The sequence below is a fragment of the Saccopteryx bilineata genome, chromosome X, assembly GCF_036850765.1.
Source record: "Saccopteryx bilineata isolate mSacBil1 chromosome X, mSacBil1_pri_phased_curated, whole genome shotgun sequence".
NCBI classification, from domain to species: Eukaryota; Metazoa; Chordata; class Mammalia; order Chiroptera; family Emballonuridae; genus Saccopteryx; species Saccopteryx bilineata.
In genome coordinates, this window is record NC_089502.1 from 34,758,898 (window position 1) to 34,779,008 (window position 20,111).

The 20,111-nt window shown below is 38.7% G+C and overlaps 1 protein-coding gene and 1 long non-coding RNA gene across 3 annotated transcripts in view; one reads left to right on the plus strand and one right to left on the minus strand.

Annotated features, from left to right (window-relative positions):
• Window positions 1-5,038: 5,038 nt before the first annotated feature.
• Window positions 5,039-19,273, minus strand: LOC136317333 (uncharacterized). The gene is made up of 3 exons (XR_010727854.1): window positions 19,141-19,273; window positions 16,940-17,065; window positions 5,039-5,280 (listed from the first exon to the last, which is right to left on the minus strand). It is a non-coding gene; the product is annotated as an uncharacterized lncRNA (long non-coding RNA).
• LRCH2 (leucine rich repeats and calponin homology domain containing 2) overlaps window positions 18,932-20,111 on the plus strand; it is a 119,038-nt gene continuing 117,858 nt past the window's right edge. For both annotated transcript variants that reach the window (XM_066249970.1, XM_066249971.1), the window contains exon 1: window positions 18,932-19,309. In XM_066249970.1, the coding sequence (XP_066106067.1) occupies window positions 18,970-19,309 (340 nt within the window). In that variant the 5' untranslated portion in view covers window positions 18,932-18,969. The remainder of the gene's footprint in view (window positions 19,310-20,111) is intronic.

The following is a 20,111-nucleotide window of genomic DNA, read 5'->3' on the forward strand; positions in this document are numbered from 1 at the left end:
ACATGCAAAAGAATGAAACTTGACTATAGTTTGTCCCCTTGCATAAATATTAATTCAAAATGGATCAAAGACCTAAATATAAGATCTAAAACCATATACATAGTAGAAAACATAGGTACTATGTTCATGGACCTTGGCCATAGAGAACAATTTTAGAATTTGACCCCAAAAGCAAGGGAAGTAAAGGCAAAAATAAATGAATGGGACTATATCAAACTAAAAAGCTTCTGCACAACAAAAAAACTGATAACAATACAAATAGGCTGCCAACTATATCGGAGATGATATTGGCAAACAAAAGCTCCAATAAAGTGTTACTATCCAAAATATATGAAGAACTCAGAAAGCTCAGCAACAACTAAGCATACAATCCAATTAAAAAATGGGGAGAGGACCTGAAGAGACACTTCTCCTAAGAGAACATACATATGGCCAACAGGTATACGAAAAGATGCTCATTTTCACTAACTATTTGAGAAATGTAAATCAAAACTATAATAAGATACCTTCGCATACCTGTTAGATTGGCTATTATCAAGGAGACAGGTAAGAAGACGTGTTGGAGAGGTTGTGGAGAAAAAGAACCCACATTCACTGCTGGTGGAAATGCAAATTAGTACAAGTATTATGGAAGAAAGTATGGTCATTCCTCAAAAAATTAAGAATAGAATTACCATATAACCCAGCAATCTCTATATTGGGTATCTACCCTAAAAACTCAAAAACATTGGTACATAAAGACACATGCACCCCCATGTTCAGAGCATCATTAGTCACAGTGGCCAAGACATGGAAACAACCGAAGTGTACCTTGATAGAGGATTGGATAAAGAAGATGTGGTACATCTATACAATGGAATACTACTCAGCCCTAAGAAATGATAATATAGTACCATTTTCGACAACATGGATGGACCTTGAGAACATTATACTGAGTGAAACAAGTAAATTAGAAAAAGCTAAGAACTGTATGATTTCACACATAGGTGGGATATAAAACTGAGACTTACTGAACCTAGATAAAGGTGAAGTGGTTGCCAGAGGGAAGGAGGTGTGGGGGAAGGGGACTGGAGAGGGAGTAAGATTATAAAGAGGAACAAATATAAGGTGACAGAAAATAATTTGACTTTGGGTGATGGGTATACAACATAATCAACAGTTCAAATGCTATAGAGATGTTCATCTGAAACCTAAGTACTCTTATTGATCAATGTCACCCTGTTAAAGTTAATTTTCTAAATAAAATAAAATAATAAAAAGGTAAGTATTTCAAACTCATTGATTCCAGTTCAGAGTGGTGTGTGGCTCTCTCACTCTCAAGTCAATGTAAATAGTGAAAAAAATCTGACAATGATGTAAAAGAAGTGTACACTGAAAACCACAATCCATTTCTAAAAGAAATTAAATATAAAAAATAAATGGAGAGATGAATCATTTTCATGGGTTGAAGGACAGTATGATAATGTTATCAATTCTCCCTAATGCCTCAGCAGGCAGTTTTTAGAAACTAATAAGCAACTTTTCAAATTCATATAAAAATGTAAAGGACTTACAATAATGAAAACAATTTGGAAAAGGAAAACAATATTGGAAGATTAAAGCTACCAAAATTCAAGTCTTATTACAAAACTACATTAACCAAGAGAATATAGTATTTGGTATAAAGATAAATAGGTCAACGGCACAGAAGAGAAAGTTCAGAAGTAAACCTATACACATGGACAATTGGCTTTTGTCAAAGGTGTACAGACAACTCAGTGGGAAAAATGCTTTACCAAATGCTGCTAACACAATTATCTATAAGCAAAGACGAAAAACTCGGATCCACACTTTACATCACATAAAATTTAACCAGTAATGTATCATAGACTTACATTTAAACCTAAAACTTAAAACAAAACATAGGTGGGAATCTTTGTGTCCTTGATTTAGGCAAAGATTTCTCAAATATGACACCAACAGCATAACCCATAAAAGAAAAATATTAATAAATTGAACATCAAAATTACAAATCTCTGCTGCCTTGAAAGACACTGTTAAGAGAACAAAGACAAACTAAAAAAATGAGAAAATTTTGAAAATTTTATATGACAAAACTTATATTTTTACCATATATAACTTTACAGAGTTATGAGTCAGAAGTAATAATAAGAAAACAAACAACCTGGCTGACCAGGTGGTGGCAGAGTGCATAGAGCATCAACTGGGACGTAGTGGACCCAGATTGGAAATCCCGAGGTCATTGGCTTGAGCATAAGCTCATCCAGCTTGAGCGTGGGGTCTCTGGCTTGAGTGTGGGATCATAGACATGACCCTATGGTAGCTGGCTTGAGCAAGGGGTCATTCAGTCTGCTGTAGCCCCCCCCCCATCAAGGCACATATGAGAAAGCAATTAATGAACAACTAAGGTGTCACAATGAAGACTCGATGTTTCTCATCTCTCTCCCTTCCTGTCAGTCTACCCCTGTCTGTTCCCCCACTTCACTCACTAAAAAAAAGAATGAAAAATAAAACTACAATGAGATACTAATACACACTTATCAGAATGGCTAATATTAAAAATATTAAACATAAAAAGTGTTGACAAAGATGTGGAGAAACTGGAATCTTCACACTGCTCTTGAAAATGTAAGCTATGGGGGGGGGGGGATGAACACAATATGGTGTCCAGAGATGCATTGTAGAATTGTGCACCTGAAACTTGTATAAGGATGTTAATCAGTGTCACCCCAATGAATTCAATTAAAAAAAGAGAAAATGTAAAATTAAAATAGTAAATCCACTTTGGAAATAGTACATCAATTTTTTAAATTCTATTTATTGATTTTAGAGAGAGAAGAAGGAAAGGGAGAGAGAGAAAAAAAGAGAGAAACAGCATATTGAGCTGTTCTTATATATACCCTGACTGAGAATTTAACCAGTAGCTTTTGTACTTCAGGAGTATGCTCTAACCCAGTGGTCCCCAACTTTTTTTAGGCCACGGACTGGTTTAATGTCAGAAAATATTTTCACGGACCGGCCTTTAGGGTGGGACGGATAAATGTATCACGTGACCGAGACAAGTGTCAAGAGTGAGTCTCAGATGGATGTAACAGAGGGAATCTTGTCATTTCTTAAAAATAAAACATCATTCAGACTTAAATATAAATAAAACTGAAATAATGTAAGTTATTTATTCTTTTTTTGTGGACCAGTACCAAATGGCCCACGGACCGGTACCGGTTCGTGGCCCGGGGGTTGGGGACCACTGCTCTAACTAACCAAGCCATCTGGCCAGAGCAATAAAGAGACTTGAAACTATAAAAAGTGTTGGAAAGTATGTTAGTTTCTTACATTAACTATACTTGTTAAAGCCTGCAAATATGAAACAAGAGGTTATCACAACCCATATACTTTCTCCTGATTTGTGGAATCATCCAAAATCATAGACCAAGTAGTTAAGCAAAAATAAGTATCTTTTTTTTTTTTTTTTTGCTAGAGAGAGAGACACAGACACACAGACATACAGGAAGGGAGAAAGATGAGAGGCATCGATCTTTGTTGCAGCCCTTTAGTTGTTTATTGATTGCTTCTCATATGTACCTTGAATGGGGGGGGCCTCCAGGCAAACCAGTGACCCCTTGCTCAAGCCAGCGACCCTGGGTTCAAGCCAGCCACTTTGGAGTCAAATCTATAATCCCACATTCAAGCCAGTGACCCTGAGCTCAAGTATATGAGGCTGAGCTCAAGCCGGAGAACTTGGGGTTTTGAACCTGCGTCCTCAGCATCCCAGGCCCGTGCTCTATCTACTGCGCCACCATCTGGTCAGGCATAAATCTCTTCTTGAGGGTAAGTATGGCCCACTTAAACTTATAATGTCAATGAAAATTTAATTTTTCTGTCTGACCAAAACAAATCACATCTAAAATATCCTGCAATATTTTGTCACACACTCTTTTGTTCAGGAAATAGAGCTTTGACCCTTCCTCTGACAACGTACAAATAGGGTAACTGGGGCCATGATTGTGACGATGGACATGAAGAAACAGTCTTATCGCCACATAGAGAGAAAAATTGGATTTCAGGGGCCTGTGTGACCTAGTTATCACTTTAGAGTTTTAGGTTTACAGTCGGTCTTAAAGAAATTTCACCATCAATCAACCCTTCCTCCAACCTTTTAATTTGGGTATACTGCCCCAAAACCCAGAGAGTCACCTTAGTCACAGCCTCACAAGGAATTATGTTGTAGTATGTTTATTTGTTCAGAGAGAGAAACCAAAAAAACATAAACCTGTAAATCAGCCACATTTTACATAAAATGAATGATATATAATGATGAAGATTTCAGGCAAAATTTAAGGTAAATATTCATCATTTCATTCCAACTTTCATTTTATATACAGATTTTGGTCCAAATGTTTTTTTGTCTCATTCTGTTTAAGGAAATACAGAATCTAAACCCTTCTGGGACTTCAATTTTCTCCTGCAGTTTTAATCTACCTTGAATGTCATAATTCTATTAAATGCTTTACTGTAATGCCATTAAAGTCCATTTTTCTCTCTCACAGGTAGAGCTTGTTTAAGGTAGTATGATAGTGGCTTAGGTTTTCCTTTTAGGAATTTGGATTTTGTTAGAAAAGGCCCTATTTCATCATTCTCTCTCACATACTGCAAGAAGAGGAAGATAATTATACAAGACAGTTTTGCCCAAAATACATATGGCATGCTTCCATGTTTATATAAAAAGAGGATATATAAAGAGGAGGCTTTCCAATATAATACGGAAAACATGGAAAAAATATTCCTCAACTTTATGTTTTCTAGTTGGACAGAACAAGTTTAATAATTTTATTTGATATTTGATTTACTTTCTTTTGGCCAGGCTAAACTAGCAAAATTCAACAATCTGTATCTTTTACATACTAAGTACTCAAATAAGAAAGCTGTTCAGGAGTTTTAACAGATCTGTATCATATACCCAAAGCAATACATTTAAGATATATATATTTTAAGGAGGATTTCGAACAGATATTTAAATAGTTTCATGATATCGGGGACATAAAATCTAGTATGGCATTAGAGACAGCAAGCAGGAATTGAAATCAGGTTACCAGATCATAGTGGAAACACAAAAGAGGAGAGGCAGCAACTTGAGGTGAGTTAATAAGGATGTAATGTCAACAGCAGCACAGAGGAAAATGTCTATCAGCACTGGTAGCATAATAGTGCAGAGAAATTTCAGAATTGCCATGTTGATAATTCGTGGTTCGCTCAGCTCAGTGTTCTTTTGGCAAAGTGAACCTAGAATAAAAGATAATAACTATTATAATATGCTAGATGTTCTATCTATTTATCTCATGTAATCTTCACTACAATCCTATGATGTTGCTAATAATGTTATGACCTTGGGTTTACCACAGATGAGGAATCTGAGACTATTAGAAGTTAAATGACTTGTCCATCTTATGTCTTGTGTCATAGCAGGGACTGGTACTAAGATAGATCTCAATAGTGCTTCTTGACATCAACATTGAAGAGTACATATGTAGCAGCTTCTTTTAAGTAATAGTGATCATTCACACATTTGTCCAAATCCCTTTTGCATTCATAAATATTCACTTTTGGATTGACTTTATTAGTATTAGTCAAAGCAGTACAAAGGGTTCTCTGCAAGGGTAGAACCAAGGACAGGCAAGGGGAGGAGGATCAGGGATGTCGTGTAGAGTGTGCTATCAATTATGCTAAAATAACTTAATGTATAGTCCTCTAAAGGTCCCATGCCTGAACAGGGAATTTCTTTAATCATTTTAATTGTTATTCTCATGGCTTTGTATAATTAAGGACTTTTGCTGAGATAAGAGTAAACAAAACTGTACATTTCATTTCAGTGGCAGCTATAGAATAGTTCAGTATGGTATAAATCAGGGGTCCCCAAACTATGGCCCGCGGGCTACATGTGGCCTCCTGAGGCCATTTATCTGGCCCCCGCAGCACTTCAGGAAGGGGCACCTCTTTCATTGGTGGTCAGTGAGAGGAGCATAGTTCCCATTGAAATATTGGTCAGTTTGGGGAGAAAAAGATGGTAGTGGAGTAGGCGGACGCACAGACACCCAGCTCTCACCACCAAACTGGAATACAAATCAATTTAGGAAAAATCAGCATGAAAAACCAACTCTGAACTGCAAGAACAGCTCTGAAATACCTAGGAGCAAAGAAGAAGCCACAACAAACCTGGTAGAGAGCACCTGAATCTCCCCTGCTTACAGGAACGGAGGTGGGGGGGTGAGGCTGAGAGCCCAGAGGGGATCTCACACAAGGGAAAAAAACAGAAACTACTGCTAACAGCCACTTGCCTGGTGACCAGGGAGCAAGGTGTGTTGAAAAGACCAGCTTATCTCCCAAGTGAAAAGGAAAGAGAGAAGGACAGACTATGAGGGGCTTAGGAATGAAGGAGAGGATCTAAAAAAGCTGACTCATCCGTGCTGGAGGAGGCCATAGCTGGGGGAGGGACTGAACCTTTCACAAAACAGAGCTGAATTGCTTCTGGATCAGAGATCTCCGGACATCTATCCAGCTCCAATCAGCGCAACAAGACACAGCTGAAAACAAGAAGTGGGGAGGAGGGGCAGAAACTCAGGTCTCCATGGAGATCTGAGATACACCTCCCCGTACTGAAGCTGAGAAAACACCCTTCCTTCAGAGTCTCAGGTTACACCCATCACATTCCTGGATAGTTTCAAGGAAGCCCCCTGCTGAGATCATTAACAAGACTATCACCTGTTAAGAAAATAAACAAATCAAGACTTCAAAACTGCCCAAATTCGAAAGTGGATTACAGATAACAGCTGATACCAACCCAAGAAGACCTAGAAATAACACAACTGAAAACTGGAGGCAGACAACACCAAGCCTAGATTCAACCAACCCTACAAATAAAACACCCAAAAACAGACAATGAGAAGACAAAGAAGTGCAATCCAAATGAAACAAGAGACACCTTCAGGAGATGAACTGAGTGATATGGAAATAATCAAACTTCCAGATGCGGAGTTCAAAATAATGATTGTAAGGATGCTTCGGGATCTTAGAACAACAATGGATGGTCATTATGAACACCTAAATAAAGAAATAGCAAGTATAAAAAAGAATCAGTCGGAGATGACAAATAAAATATCAGAAATAAAGACCACAATGGAAGGAATTAAAAACAGGATAGATAGAGCTGAGGATTGAATCAGCGAGTTGGAGGACAACTGGAATGAAGGCATGAAAGCAGAAAAGAAAAGAGAAAAGAGACTCAAAAAGTCAGAGGAAACCCTTAGAGAGCTCTGTGACAACATGTAGAGAAAAAACATCCGCATCATAGGGGTTCCTGAAGAAGAAGAAAAAGAACAAGGGATAGAGACTTTGTTCAATCATATCATAGCTGAAAACTTCCCTAAATTAATGCAAGAGAAACTCTCACAAGTCCAAGAAGCACAGAGGACTCCATTAAAGAGAAACCCAAAGGAGCCTATACCAAGACACATCATAATTAAAATACCAAAGCTAAGCAATAAAGAGAAAATATTAAAAGCTGCAAGAGAAAAAAAAGTTATCACCTACAATGGAGCCCCCATAAGGATGACATCTGACTTCTCAACAGAAACACTTGAGGCCAGAAGGGAATGGCAAGAAATATTCAAAGTAATGCAGAACAAGAACCTACAACCAAGACTACTTTATCCAGCAAGGCTATCGTTTAAAATCGAAGGAGAAATAAAAAGTTTCCTAGACAAAAAACAACTCAAGAAATTCATTACAACCAAATCAATGCTGCAGGAAATGTTAAGGGGCCTGTTGTAAACAGATCAAAGTGGGGAAATTATATAGCAAAAAAGGAATACACCTTTAAAGAAGAAAATGGCAATAAATAACTACATATCAATAATAACCTTAAATGTAAATGTATTAAATGATCCAATCAAAAGACATAGGGTAGCTGCATGGATAAGAAAACAGGACCCATACATATGCTGTCTACAAGAGACACACCTTAGAACAAAAGATACATATAGATTGAAGGTAAAAGGATGGAAAAAAACATTTCATGCAAATGGGAATGAAAAAAAAGCTGAGGTAGCAATACTTATATCAGACAAATTGGACTTTAAAACAAAGGATATAGTAAGAGATAAAGAAGGCCACTACATAATGATAAAGGGAGTAATCCAACAGGAAGATATAACTGTTATAAATATCTATGCACCTAATATAGGAGCACCTAAATATATAAAGCAGACTTTGATGGATTTGAAGGGTGAGATCAACAGCAATACTATAATAGTAGGAGATTTCAATACCCCACTAACATCACTAGATAGACCCTCAAGATAGAAAATTAACAAAGAAACAGCAGACTTATTGGACACACTAGATCAGGGGTCCCCAAACTATGGCCCGCGGGCCACAAGCGGCCCCCTGGGGCTATTTATCCGGCCCCCGCCACATTTCCGGAAATAGCACCTCTTTCATTGGTGGTCAGTGAGAGGAGCACATTGACCATCTCATTAGCCAAAAGCAGGTCCATAGTTCCCATTGAAATACTGATCAGTTTGTTGATTTAAATTTACTTGTTCTTTATTTTAAATATTGTATTTGTTCCTGTTTTGTTTTTTAAGTTTAAAATATGTGCAGTGTGCATAGGGATTTGTTCATAGTTTTTTTATAGTCTGGCCCTCCAATGGTCTGAGGGACAGTGAACTGGCCCCCTGTGTAAAAAGTTTGGGGACCCCTGCACTAGATCAACTCGATTTAATAGATATCTTCAGAACCTTTCACCCTAAAGCAGCAGAATATTCATTCTTTTCAAGTGCTCATGGTACATTCTCTAGGATAGACCACATGTTAAGGCACAAAAGTGTTCTCAACAAATTTAAGAAGACTGAAATCATATCAAACACTTTCTCTGATCACAACGGCATGAAACTAGAAATGAACCACAACGGAAAAGCTCAAAAATTCTCAAACACATGAAAACTAAATAGCAGGTTGTTAAATAATGAATGGATTAAGAATGAGATCTAAGAAGAAATAAAAAAATTCCTAGAAACAAATGACAATGAGCATACAACAACTCAAAATTTATAGCACACAGCAAAAGCAGCCCTGAGAGGGAAGTTCATAGCACTACAGGCACACTTTCAGAAGCTAGAAAAAGCTCAAATAAAAACTTAACCCTGCATCTAAAAGAACTAGAAAAAGAACAGCAAGTAAAGCCCAAATGTAGAAGACGGAAGGAAATAATAAAGGTCAGAGCAGAAATAAATGACAGAGAGGCTAAAGAAACAATACAGAGGATCAATGAAACTAGGAGCTGGTTCTTTGAAAAGGTAAACAAGATTGATGAACCTTTAACTAGACTCACCAAGAAAAAGAGAGCGAGGACTCAAATAAATAAAACTAGAAATGAAAGAGGAGAAATAACAACTGACACAACATAAATACAAAATATTGTAAGAAAATACTATGAAGAACTGTATGCCAAAAAACTAGACAACCTAGATGAAATGGACAAATTCCTTGAAACATAAAATCTTCCAAAAATCAATCTGGAAGAATCAGAAAACCTAAACAGACCGATTACACCAAATGAGATCGAAACAATTATCAAAAAACTCCCAACAAAGAAAAGTCCGGGGCCCGATGGCTTCACAATGGAATTCTACCAAATATTCAAAGAAGAACTAACTTCTATCCTTCTCAAACTATTTCAGAAAATTCAAGAGGAAGGAAGACTTCCAAGCTCCTTTTATGAGGCGAGTATAATTCTGATTCCAAAACCAGGCAAAGACAACACAAAGAAAGAAAAGTATAGGCCAATATCTCTGATGAATATAGATGCTAAAATCCTCAACAAAATATTAGCAAACTGGATCCAACAATATATGGAAAAAATCATACACCATGATCAAGTGGAATTTATTCTGGGGAGGCAAGGCTGGTACAATATTCGTAAATCAATCAATGTGATTCATCACATAAAAAAAAAGAAGGAGAAAAACCATATGATAATTTCAATTATCAGAAAAAGCATTTGATAAAATCCAGCACCCATTCATGATCAAAACTATCAGCAAAGTGGGAATAGAGGGAACATACCTCAACATGATAAAGGCCATCTATGAGAAACCCACAGCCAACATCATACTCAATGAGCAAAGATTAAAAGCAATACCCTTAAGATCAGGAACAAGGCAGGGGTGCCCCTTTTCACCACTCTTATTTAACATAGTCCTGGAAGTCCTAGCCACAGCAATCAGACAAGAAAAAGAAATAAAAGGCATTCAAGTTGGAAAAGAAGAAGTAAAACTATCATTATTTGCAGATGATATGATATTGTATATGGAAAACCCTAAAGTCTCAGTCAAAAAACTATTGGACCTGATAAATGAATTCAGCAAAGTGGCAGGATATAAAATCAATACTCAGAAATCAGAGGCATTTTTATACACCAACAATCAACAGTCAGAAAGAGAAATTAAGGAAACAATCCCCTTCACAATTACAACCCAAAAAATAAAGTACCTAGGAGTAAACTTAACCGAGGAGACTAAAGACTTGTACTCGGAAAATTACAAAGCATTGATAAAAGAAATCAAGGAAGATACAAACAAGTGGAAGCATATACCGTGTTCATGGTTACGAAGAATAAACATCATTAAAATGTCTATATTACCCAAAGCAATCTATAAATTCAATGCAATACCAATTAAAATACCAATGACTTACTTCAAAGATATAGAACACATATTCCAAAAATTTATATGGAACCAAAACAGAACACGAATAGCCTCAGCAATCTTAAAAAAGAAGAATAAAGTGGGAGGTATCACACTTCCTGATATCAAGTTATACTACAAGGCCATTGTACTCAAAACAGCCTGGTACTGGCATAAGAACAGGCATATAGATCAATGGAACAGAACAGAGAACCCAGAAATAAACCCATAGTTCTATGGACAACTGATATTTGACAAAGGAGGTAAGGAAATACAATGGAGTAAAGACAGCCTCTTTAACAAATGGTGTTGGGAAAATTGGACAGCTACCTGCAAAAAAAAAAAAAAATGAAACTAGATCACCAGCTTACACCACTCACAAAAATAAACTCAAAATGGATAAAAGACTGAAATGTAGGCCGTGAAACCATAAGCATCTTAGAAGAAAACATAGGCAGTAAGCTCTCGGACATCTCTCGGAGCAATATATTTGCTGGTTTATCTCCACAGGGAAGTGAAATAAAAGACAGGATAAACAAATGGGACTATATCAAACTAAAAAGCTTTTGCACAGCTAAAGACAACAAGAACAGAATAAAAAGACAAACTACACAATGGGAGAACATATTTGACAATATGTCTGATAAGGGGTTAATAACCACAATTTATAAAGAACTTGTAAATCTCAACACCAGGAAGACAAACAATCCAATCCAAAAATGGGAAAAAGAGATGAATAGACACTTCTCCAAAGAGGACATACAGATGGCCAATAGGGATATGAAAAAATGCTCAACATCCCTAATCATTAGAGAAATGCAAATTAAAATCACAATGAGATATCACCTCACACCAGCCAGAATGGCGCTCATCAACAAAACAACACAGAATAAGTGCTGGCAAGGAAGTGGAGAAAAGGGAACCCTCCTGCACTGCTGGTGGGAATGCAGACTGGTGCAGCCACTGTGGAAAACAGTATGGAGATTCCTCAAAAAACTGAAAATCGAACTGCCTTTTGACCCAGCTATCCCACTTTTAGGAATATACCCCAAGGACACCATAGAATGGCTCCAAAAGGAGAAATGCACCCCCATGTTTGTGGCAGCACTGTTCACAATAGCGAAGATCTGGAAACAGCCCAAATGTCCCTCAGAGGACGAGTAGATTAAAAAGCTTTGGTACATATATCCTATGGAATACTACTCAGTCATAAGAAATGATGACATCGGATCATTTACAATAACATCGATGGACCTTGATAACATTGTACGGAATGAAATAAGTAAATCAGAAAAAAAAACAACAACTAAGAATTAAATGAATCCATACATAGAAGGGACATAAAAATGAGACTCAGAGACATGAACAAGAATGTGATGGCAATAGGGGTGGGGGGTGGGGGGAGGGGGGATGGGGCAAAGAAGGAGTGAGGGGTTGGGGGAGGGGAGGGGCACAAAAAACCAGATATAAGGTGACAGAAGACAATTTAACTTTGGGGGAGGGGTATACAGCGCAATCAAATGTCAAAATAATCTAGAGATGTTTTCTCTCAACATATGTACCTTGATTTTTCAATGTCACTGCATTAAATTTAATAAATAAATTTAAAAAAAGAAATACTGGTCAGTTTGTTGATTTAAATTTTCTTGTTCTTTATTTTAATTATTGTATTTGTTCCCGTTTTGTTTTTTTACTTTAAAATAAGATATGTGCAGTGTGCATAGGGATTTGTTCATAGTTTTTTTTATAGTCCAGCCCTCCAATGGTCTGAGGGACAGTGAACCGGCCCCCTGTGTAAAAAGTTTGGGGATCTCTGGTATAAATTAATATTTTTTAGGATTTCTGATATATGCCTTGATGATACCCAACATTTCATTGTCTTCCCACCCACCTCTGAATTTAACATTTAATTCAGTTTATGCTTGCTGGTAACAAACTGCAGAGACTCTCATGGTTCTATCTTTTATTTATTTAGCAAGGAAGACACACACACACACAGAGAGAGAGAGAGAGAGAGAGAGAGAGAGAGAGAGAGAAGAAGGGAGGGAGATGAGAAGCGTCATGGCTGCGGCCTTTTAGTTGTTCATTGATTGCTTTCTCATATGTGCCTTGACCAAGGGGCTCCAGTGGAGCCACTGGCTCCTTGCTCAAGCCAGCAACCTAGGCCTCAGGCCAGTGACTTGTGAGCTCAAGCCAGCAACCATGGGTTCATGTCCATCATCCAATGCTCAAGCCGGTGACCCCGAGCTCAAGCTGGTGACCTTAGGGTTTCGAATCTGGATCCTCAGCATCCCAGGCCAATGCTCTATCCACTGCACCACCACCTGGTCAGGCTTCTATGGCTCTTTCTTAAACCCTGATTTGGATTAAAAAATTATTATAGTTTGATCTTTTTAATCCTCAAGGTCACTCATTGCCTTGTTCTAGATCCTAAGATATTTTATATCTCACTTTTGATTTATTTACATACTGGTAAGAACATCTTGTAGTCTGTCCCTATAATCTTGTTCTTTAATAGAAAAATTTGGAGTTTTGAACTGTGTCCTTCCTCCTCTATATTATTTATAAATACTGGTTAACTACCAAATTGATTGGAATCATGATGATTATAAACTGGCATGAAATTTCAGAAGTCCACTCTAGAATTCATTTGAATACAAATCACATTTGTAGCCTGCCAGTGCTTTAATTTAATAGAGGTTGCATTTTTTTTTTTAAATAAATTTTTATTAATGGTAATGGGATGACATTAATAAATCAGGGTACATATATTCAAAGAAAACATGTCTAGGTTATTTTGTCATCAAATTATGTTGCACACCCCTCGCCCAAAGTCAGATTGTCCTCCGTCACCCTCTATCTAGTTCTCTGTGCCCCTCCCCCTCCCCCTAACTCTCTCCCTCCCTCCCTCCCATGTCCTCCCTCCCCCCCCACCCTTGGTAACCACCACACTCTTGTCCATGTCTCTTAGTCTCATTTTTATGTTCCACCAATGTATGGAATCATGTAGTTCTTGTTTTTTTCTGATTTGCTTATTTCACTCCTTATAATGTTATCAAGATCCCACCATTTTGCTGTAAATGATCTGATGTCATCATTTCTTATGGCTGAGTAGTATTCCATAGTGTATATGTGCCACATCTTCTTTATCCAGTCTTCTATTGAAGGGCTTTTTGGTTGTTTCCACGTCTTGGCCACTGTGAACAGTGCTGCAATGAACATGGGGCTACATGTGTCTTCACGTATCAATGTTTCTGAGGTTTTGGGGTATATACCCAGTAGAGGGATTGCTGGGTCATAAGGTAGTTCTATTTGCAGTTTTTTGAGGAACCACCATACTTTCCTCCATAATGGTTGTACTACTTTACAGTCCCACCAACAGTGAATGAGGGTTCCTTTTTCTCCACAGCCTCTCCAACATTTGCTATTACCCGTCTTGTTGATAATAGCTAATCTAACAGGAGTGAGGTGGTATCTCATTGTAGTTTTGATTTGCATTTCTCTAATAACTAATGAAGCTGAGCATCTTTTCATATATCTGTTGGCCATTTGTATCTCTTCCTGGGAGAAGTGTCTGTTCATGTCCTCTTCCCATTTTTTTATGGGATTGTTTGTTTGTTTGTTGTTGAGTTTTATGAGTTCTTTGTAAATTTTGGATATTAGGCCCTTATCTGAGCTGTCGTTTGAAAATATCAGTTCCCATATAGTTGGCTGTCTGTTTATTTTGATATCAGTTTCTCTTGCTGAGCAAAAACTTTTAATTCTGATGTAGTCCCATTCATTTATCTTTGCCTTCACTTCTCTTGCCATTGGAGTCAAGTTCATAAAATGTTCTTTAAAACCCAGGTCCATGATTTTAGTGAGGTTGCATTTTTTTAAAACCCCTTATTTACCTTCTATAACCTTTAATATATGTCATCTAGTCCTGGTGACTTCTCAGCATTCATTTTGTAAATTTGGCTTATATTTCTGAGGGTTGACTGCAATTTAACCAATTACCAACATATCTATATTGGGAATAACATCAAAATGGTAATAACCATTTTAAAATATCCTCAAGTATAGACTGAAACAAAAACATTCATGCATTATATGGGATATCTCTTTGCCTACAATTATCAAATAATTGACTGATTTCTCTCTTGGCTTACTCCATTTTGTTTATTCTTTATGATTTTGTTTTCTTTCTTAAGGGAGGCAGGGGTGTAAACAAAGAGATGAACATTTACTGAGCATCTAATGCTTATACTATTACTTGCAAAAAAAAAAGTTCCTGGCACAGAGTAATTAATAACTATTAAATAAATGAGCGAATGCCAGATGTTGTAGTGTCACTTTACAGTAGCGATCTTATTGTTTTTTAAAAAATTTAAATGAGAGGAGCGGGTATGGAGGGACAAGCTCCTGCATGCGCCCTGACCTGGGATCCACTCAGCAACTCCAGTCTGGAGCCAATGCTCTAATCAACGTAGCTATTCTCAGCACCCAGGGCCAATGCTTGAATCAATTGAGCTAATGGCCATGAGATGGGAAGAGAGAGAGAAAACTGGGAGAGGGAGGAGAAGAGAAGCAGATGGTCAGTTCTCATGTGTGCTCTGACCAGGAATTAAACCCGGGACATCTGCATGCTGCATGACACACTATCCATTGAACCAACTGTCCAGGGCCAATGATCTTATTTATTCTTACAACAATTCTATATGAGGTATGTACTACTTTTCCTTATTTAGAAAATGGAAGCATAATAGTACTTATTTTACAGGATTTTTATAAGGATTGAATGACTTCATATACAGGAGTGTGCAAAACTTGGTAAGAACTCTGTGCCAAATTGTTCTTGAGTGTAGCAAGTAGACTAAAAAATGTGTAAACAATGAAGGTTGGCAATTTGAGCACTTATGAGATTGTACCTAAGTGCACTGTGCCACTGTGGCATTCTTTTGAGTTAATAAAGCTATTGTAATAATTATAACCTCCCTGCCCCCCCCAAACAACTGTAAACCTACTTTTGCCCATCCTGTGTGTAAAATCATTAGAACAGTTTCTGGTAAATAGTAGGCACTATTTGCATATTATTGTAATTACATATGATTGTTATTTTCCAGTGTTACTTAACTAGAAACTGAGTGTTAAAGTCTCATTTTTTGCCAATATTACAAAGGCAATTAAGGAGCTGGAAGGGTTGGAACAAATTTATAAATTTCATGGTCTTTCTTCTAAACCTTTTACTTCCTGTAAAATTGATTAGACAAGGAGACCATTAGATTGCAGTGGCTTTAATGCTGAGATGGCCTACATAAACAAACCAAAATCTAAGTCTGCAGTAAACGCCTTAGGGTTATGAAAGCAAAATGCTAAGGTCAACCAATTGTAAACAGCCAATCAGGCTTTAAGCTATATATCCAATCAAATAATTTTCTCTGTTTGTTTCCCATTTTCTCTACATGTCTTTCCCCTTGTACCTGTCGGCAGAGCGCTCATAACCACTTTTGGTTTAGCACTGCCCAATTCCAATAGAAAAATGATCAAATAAACTTAAAAAAATTTTAATATGCCTCAGTTTATCTTTTTTTTCTTTTTGTATTTTATCTGAAGTGAGAAGCAGGAAGGCAGAAACAGATTCTAGCATGCGCCCAACTGGGATCCACCTGGCAAGGCCACCGGGGGCCGATGCTCTGCCCATCTGGGGTGTTGTTCCTTTGCAATGGGAGCCATTCCACAGCCTGAGATGGAGGCCATGGAGGGGTCCTCAGTGCCTGGGCCAATTTTACTCCAATGGAGCCTTGGCTGTGGGAGGGGAAGAGAGATAGAGACAGAGAATGGGGAGGGGTGGAGAAGCAGATGGGTGATTCTCCTGTGTGCCCTGACTGGGAATCGAACCTGGGACATCCACACATTGGGCCAAAGCTGTATCATTGAGCCAGCTGGCCAGGGCCCTCAGTTTATCTTTTAACACTCCTCATGGTCTTAGTGTTCTTGTCAAATGTGTTATTCTGACTGATTTTCATGTACACATAGCTTATTTTGTAGGTTTACTGCTTTTCTTACTTAGATTATCTTTTAATTCTTTCAAAGGTTACTTTCATTATTTTTTTTTGTATTTTTCCAAAGGGAGAAGTGGGGGTGAGGTGGGGGGAGACAGACAAATAGACAGACAGACTCCCAAATGTGCCCGACCTGGATCTACCTGGCATGCTTACCAGGGGGCGATGCTCGGCTCCTCTGGGGTGTTGCTCTGCTGCAATCGGAGCCATTCTAGCATCTGAGGCAGAGGCCACAGAGCCATCCTCAGCGCCCAGGCCAACTTTGCTCCAGTGAAGTCTTGGCTGCAGCAGGGGAAGAGAGAGATAAAGAGGAGAGGGGGAAGGGTGGAGAAGCAGATGGGTACTTCTCCTCTGTGCCCTGAGAATCGAACCCGGGACTTCCACATGCCGGGCTGACGCTCTACCACTGAGCCAATTGGCCAGGGCTGGTTACTTTCCTTCTTCAATTCAGTTGTACAGGATCTTCTTCTCTTCACAGGCATCCTGATTTTGAGGGCATATTTCCCCTGGAGTCTAATACATTGTTTTAAATGATCACAAAAATTCTTATTGGCTAATTATTAAAATAGTTTATTTCCTAATATTTTCTCTAATACATTTAGTTTCCTTTCTCATTCCTCCTGTGGAAGTTCTCAATTAATACTTGATTTGATTTTTGATATAAGAAAGATGAGATGTAAGGTACAGCATTCCTTTCTGACACCAATGGGTTTAAATAATTTGATTTTACTTGCTAATTCATTGTAGAGTCTGATTCTCAGTTTTGTTCCTTCTGTGGGCCATGCATATGGCAAATATAATTTCTTGCAGTACAATCATTTTAATTAACAAACATGGCTATGAAGCAATTTAGACAAGTTTTAATTCTTTTCTGTATCTTTTGCCTCCCTGAAGTAGAGTCTACGGCAGATAAATTTTTGTGGAGTTTTTGCTAAGAAAATGAGATTGTTGACAGATTGTTCATATTGAAATGAATGTAAAACAGATTCATAAGGCCCTGGCTGTATAGCTGGGTTGGTTAGAGCATAGTCCTGATACACAGAGGTTGCGGGTTTGATTCTGGATCAGGGCACATGCAGGGAAAGATCAATGTTTCTCTTTCTTTCTCCCTTCCTCTCTCTAAAATCAATCAATAAAAAAACAACAGATGTATAAGGTATTCAAATTAATGATAACTGAATATGCCCAAGTGTTCTGAGTTTTATTGGGTATTTTAATGGCTATTAGTGAAAAAGATTTCAATAACTCTGTTTGGGGCTGGTGGGGTGACAGTGGCCACGATAGTTGGGTTCAGGTTCTGAGAATGAACTCCTAAAAAGATTGGTTAGCTACATAGCCCATGTTAAACCTACAGAATCCCATCTAAAACCAAAACTTGTATTTTAAAAAGAAACTTAAGGTTGTTTCATGATCAAAGAGTTTTCCATAAGCTATATTGACACGATGAGAAGAAAGTCAAGATATTTTGGCGATCTTGGCAGAACTTCAAAGAACGATAGAACAGAATGAAGAGAAGTTTTCCAAGTTTTGGAAGGCAGTAGTTTGGCTGAGACCCACCCATACTGAAACGAGAGGCTTCCTTGAAAACATTTGGAAAGTCGTTTCTTATTTTGTGATTCTAAATTATGGCAAAATTCTTATGTGCCTAAAACTGAATGCACTTCTTCTGCACCAATATTGTTCCTCAAATGATCCCCAACGTTTCACTCCGTATTAACACTGGTAAACGATTCCTGAAGCATTTGCGGTAAGCGTTTCAGTAAGGTGGCTTTTAGTCCCAAATGCTGTTTCAATATATTTTAAACCGAATTCCTTCCATCCCACCTAATATATTTGCTTTTATTTCGCAGAACGAAGAAGGTGAAACAACTTAGAGATTTGGGGACATGTCGCCAAATGATTTATAGCTAATCTGGTGTCGCTTCGCAAGATTTTGGTACCCAAAGCAACGGAACCAGGATTTAGCATCCTTCCTCTGATCATACATTTCTTAAAGCAAGCGTTCTGCACGTTTCAACATCCTCTGTTCTCTACCCAACACCTCCTCCAAGCCCGCCCCCTGGTTCCTTCCCACTCTACCTCGCCCCCCCACCGCCGCCCCCAGCCTGCGCATGCGTTCTGAGAACCCCCAACACTCACGGCAGAAGCTGAGAGTATTGTCGGGGGCTATTCTCTCTCTCAGGAACATGGCGGCGAGTCAGGGAGGTGGTAACAGTGGGGGCGGTGGTTGTGGTGGAGGTGGAAGTAGCGGTGGCGGTAGCGCGTCTGGAGGAGGTGGTGGAGCCGGAGGGGGAGGTGGCGGCGGCGGGACCCTGGTGCTGCCCATCCCAGTACCGACTCTTTTCGGTCAGCCTTACCCCAACGGGCCGCAGTGGAACCCGGGGAGCTTGCAGCCTCAACACACCGCGAGGAGCCTGGACCGGGCCCTGGAGGAGGCGGGCAACTCCGGCATCCTGAGCCTCAGTGGTAGGAAACTCCGAGACTTCCCTGGCAGCGGCTACGACCTGACGGACACCACCCAAGCAGGTGACAGGACGGGGGTGTGGGGTGGTGACGGAAAGCTGAGCTAAGAACGAGGAGGTAGAGAGAGTGGGTGGCTGCGTGGCTGCGTTGTTGGACTCTGCTGGTCTGGGCGGGTGTACCCGGGCGGCGATACTGACAAAGTCGGAGCAGCTTGTTGTGCATGTGGGAGGCAGAGAAGGGAATAGGGAAGGGAGGGAAAAGGAATACCGATTGAAGAATGTATGGAAACCGGATGGGATGTGAGGGGTGAAAGAGCATTATTGTTATAGCGAGTTCCTCCAGTAGGGGTGGGGAGGGAGGTATTGACACCTTTCTTAATGCACTTTCTAACTCTCCTGGATGTTCCTATCTTTCCTGGAGCAGGGGTAGGGGAAAAACAATACATAAAATCACAGTCTATACATATTCCTTAAAGACATATGTACCTGCAAAAATGGTATATCCCTTTCATAATACAACAGCAGTGTTGCCACGGTTTTTCTGTGCTCTTATTTTGTGTGTTTTAATCATCTTGGAATATTCTTGTCTTCTTGTCACGTACGCCTTAAAGGCCGAGATTTTTCATTTTCCTGGTGTTTAGAATGTAGTGGTGCTGAAATAAGTATTTGCTGCAAATTAAATCATAAATCATGTAAATGTCTGGTTACCAGGAGCAAGAATCCTTGCTTTGAGTTATGTTAGTCTCAATTTTTATAGCAGAAATAGCCAAAAAATTTAAGGGCATTTTTTTGAAACGTAATTAACTCCAATTCTTTATGGAGTTGCGGGTTAATGGCTTATTATTTTGAATGAAAAATTCGCTATT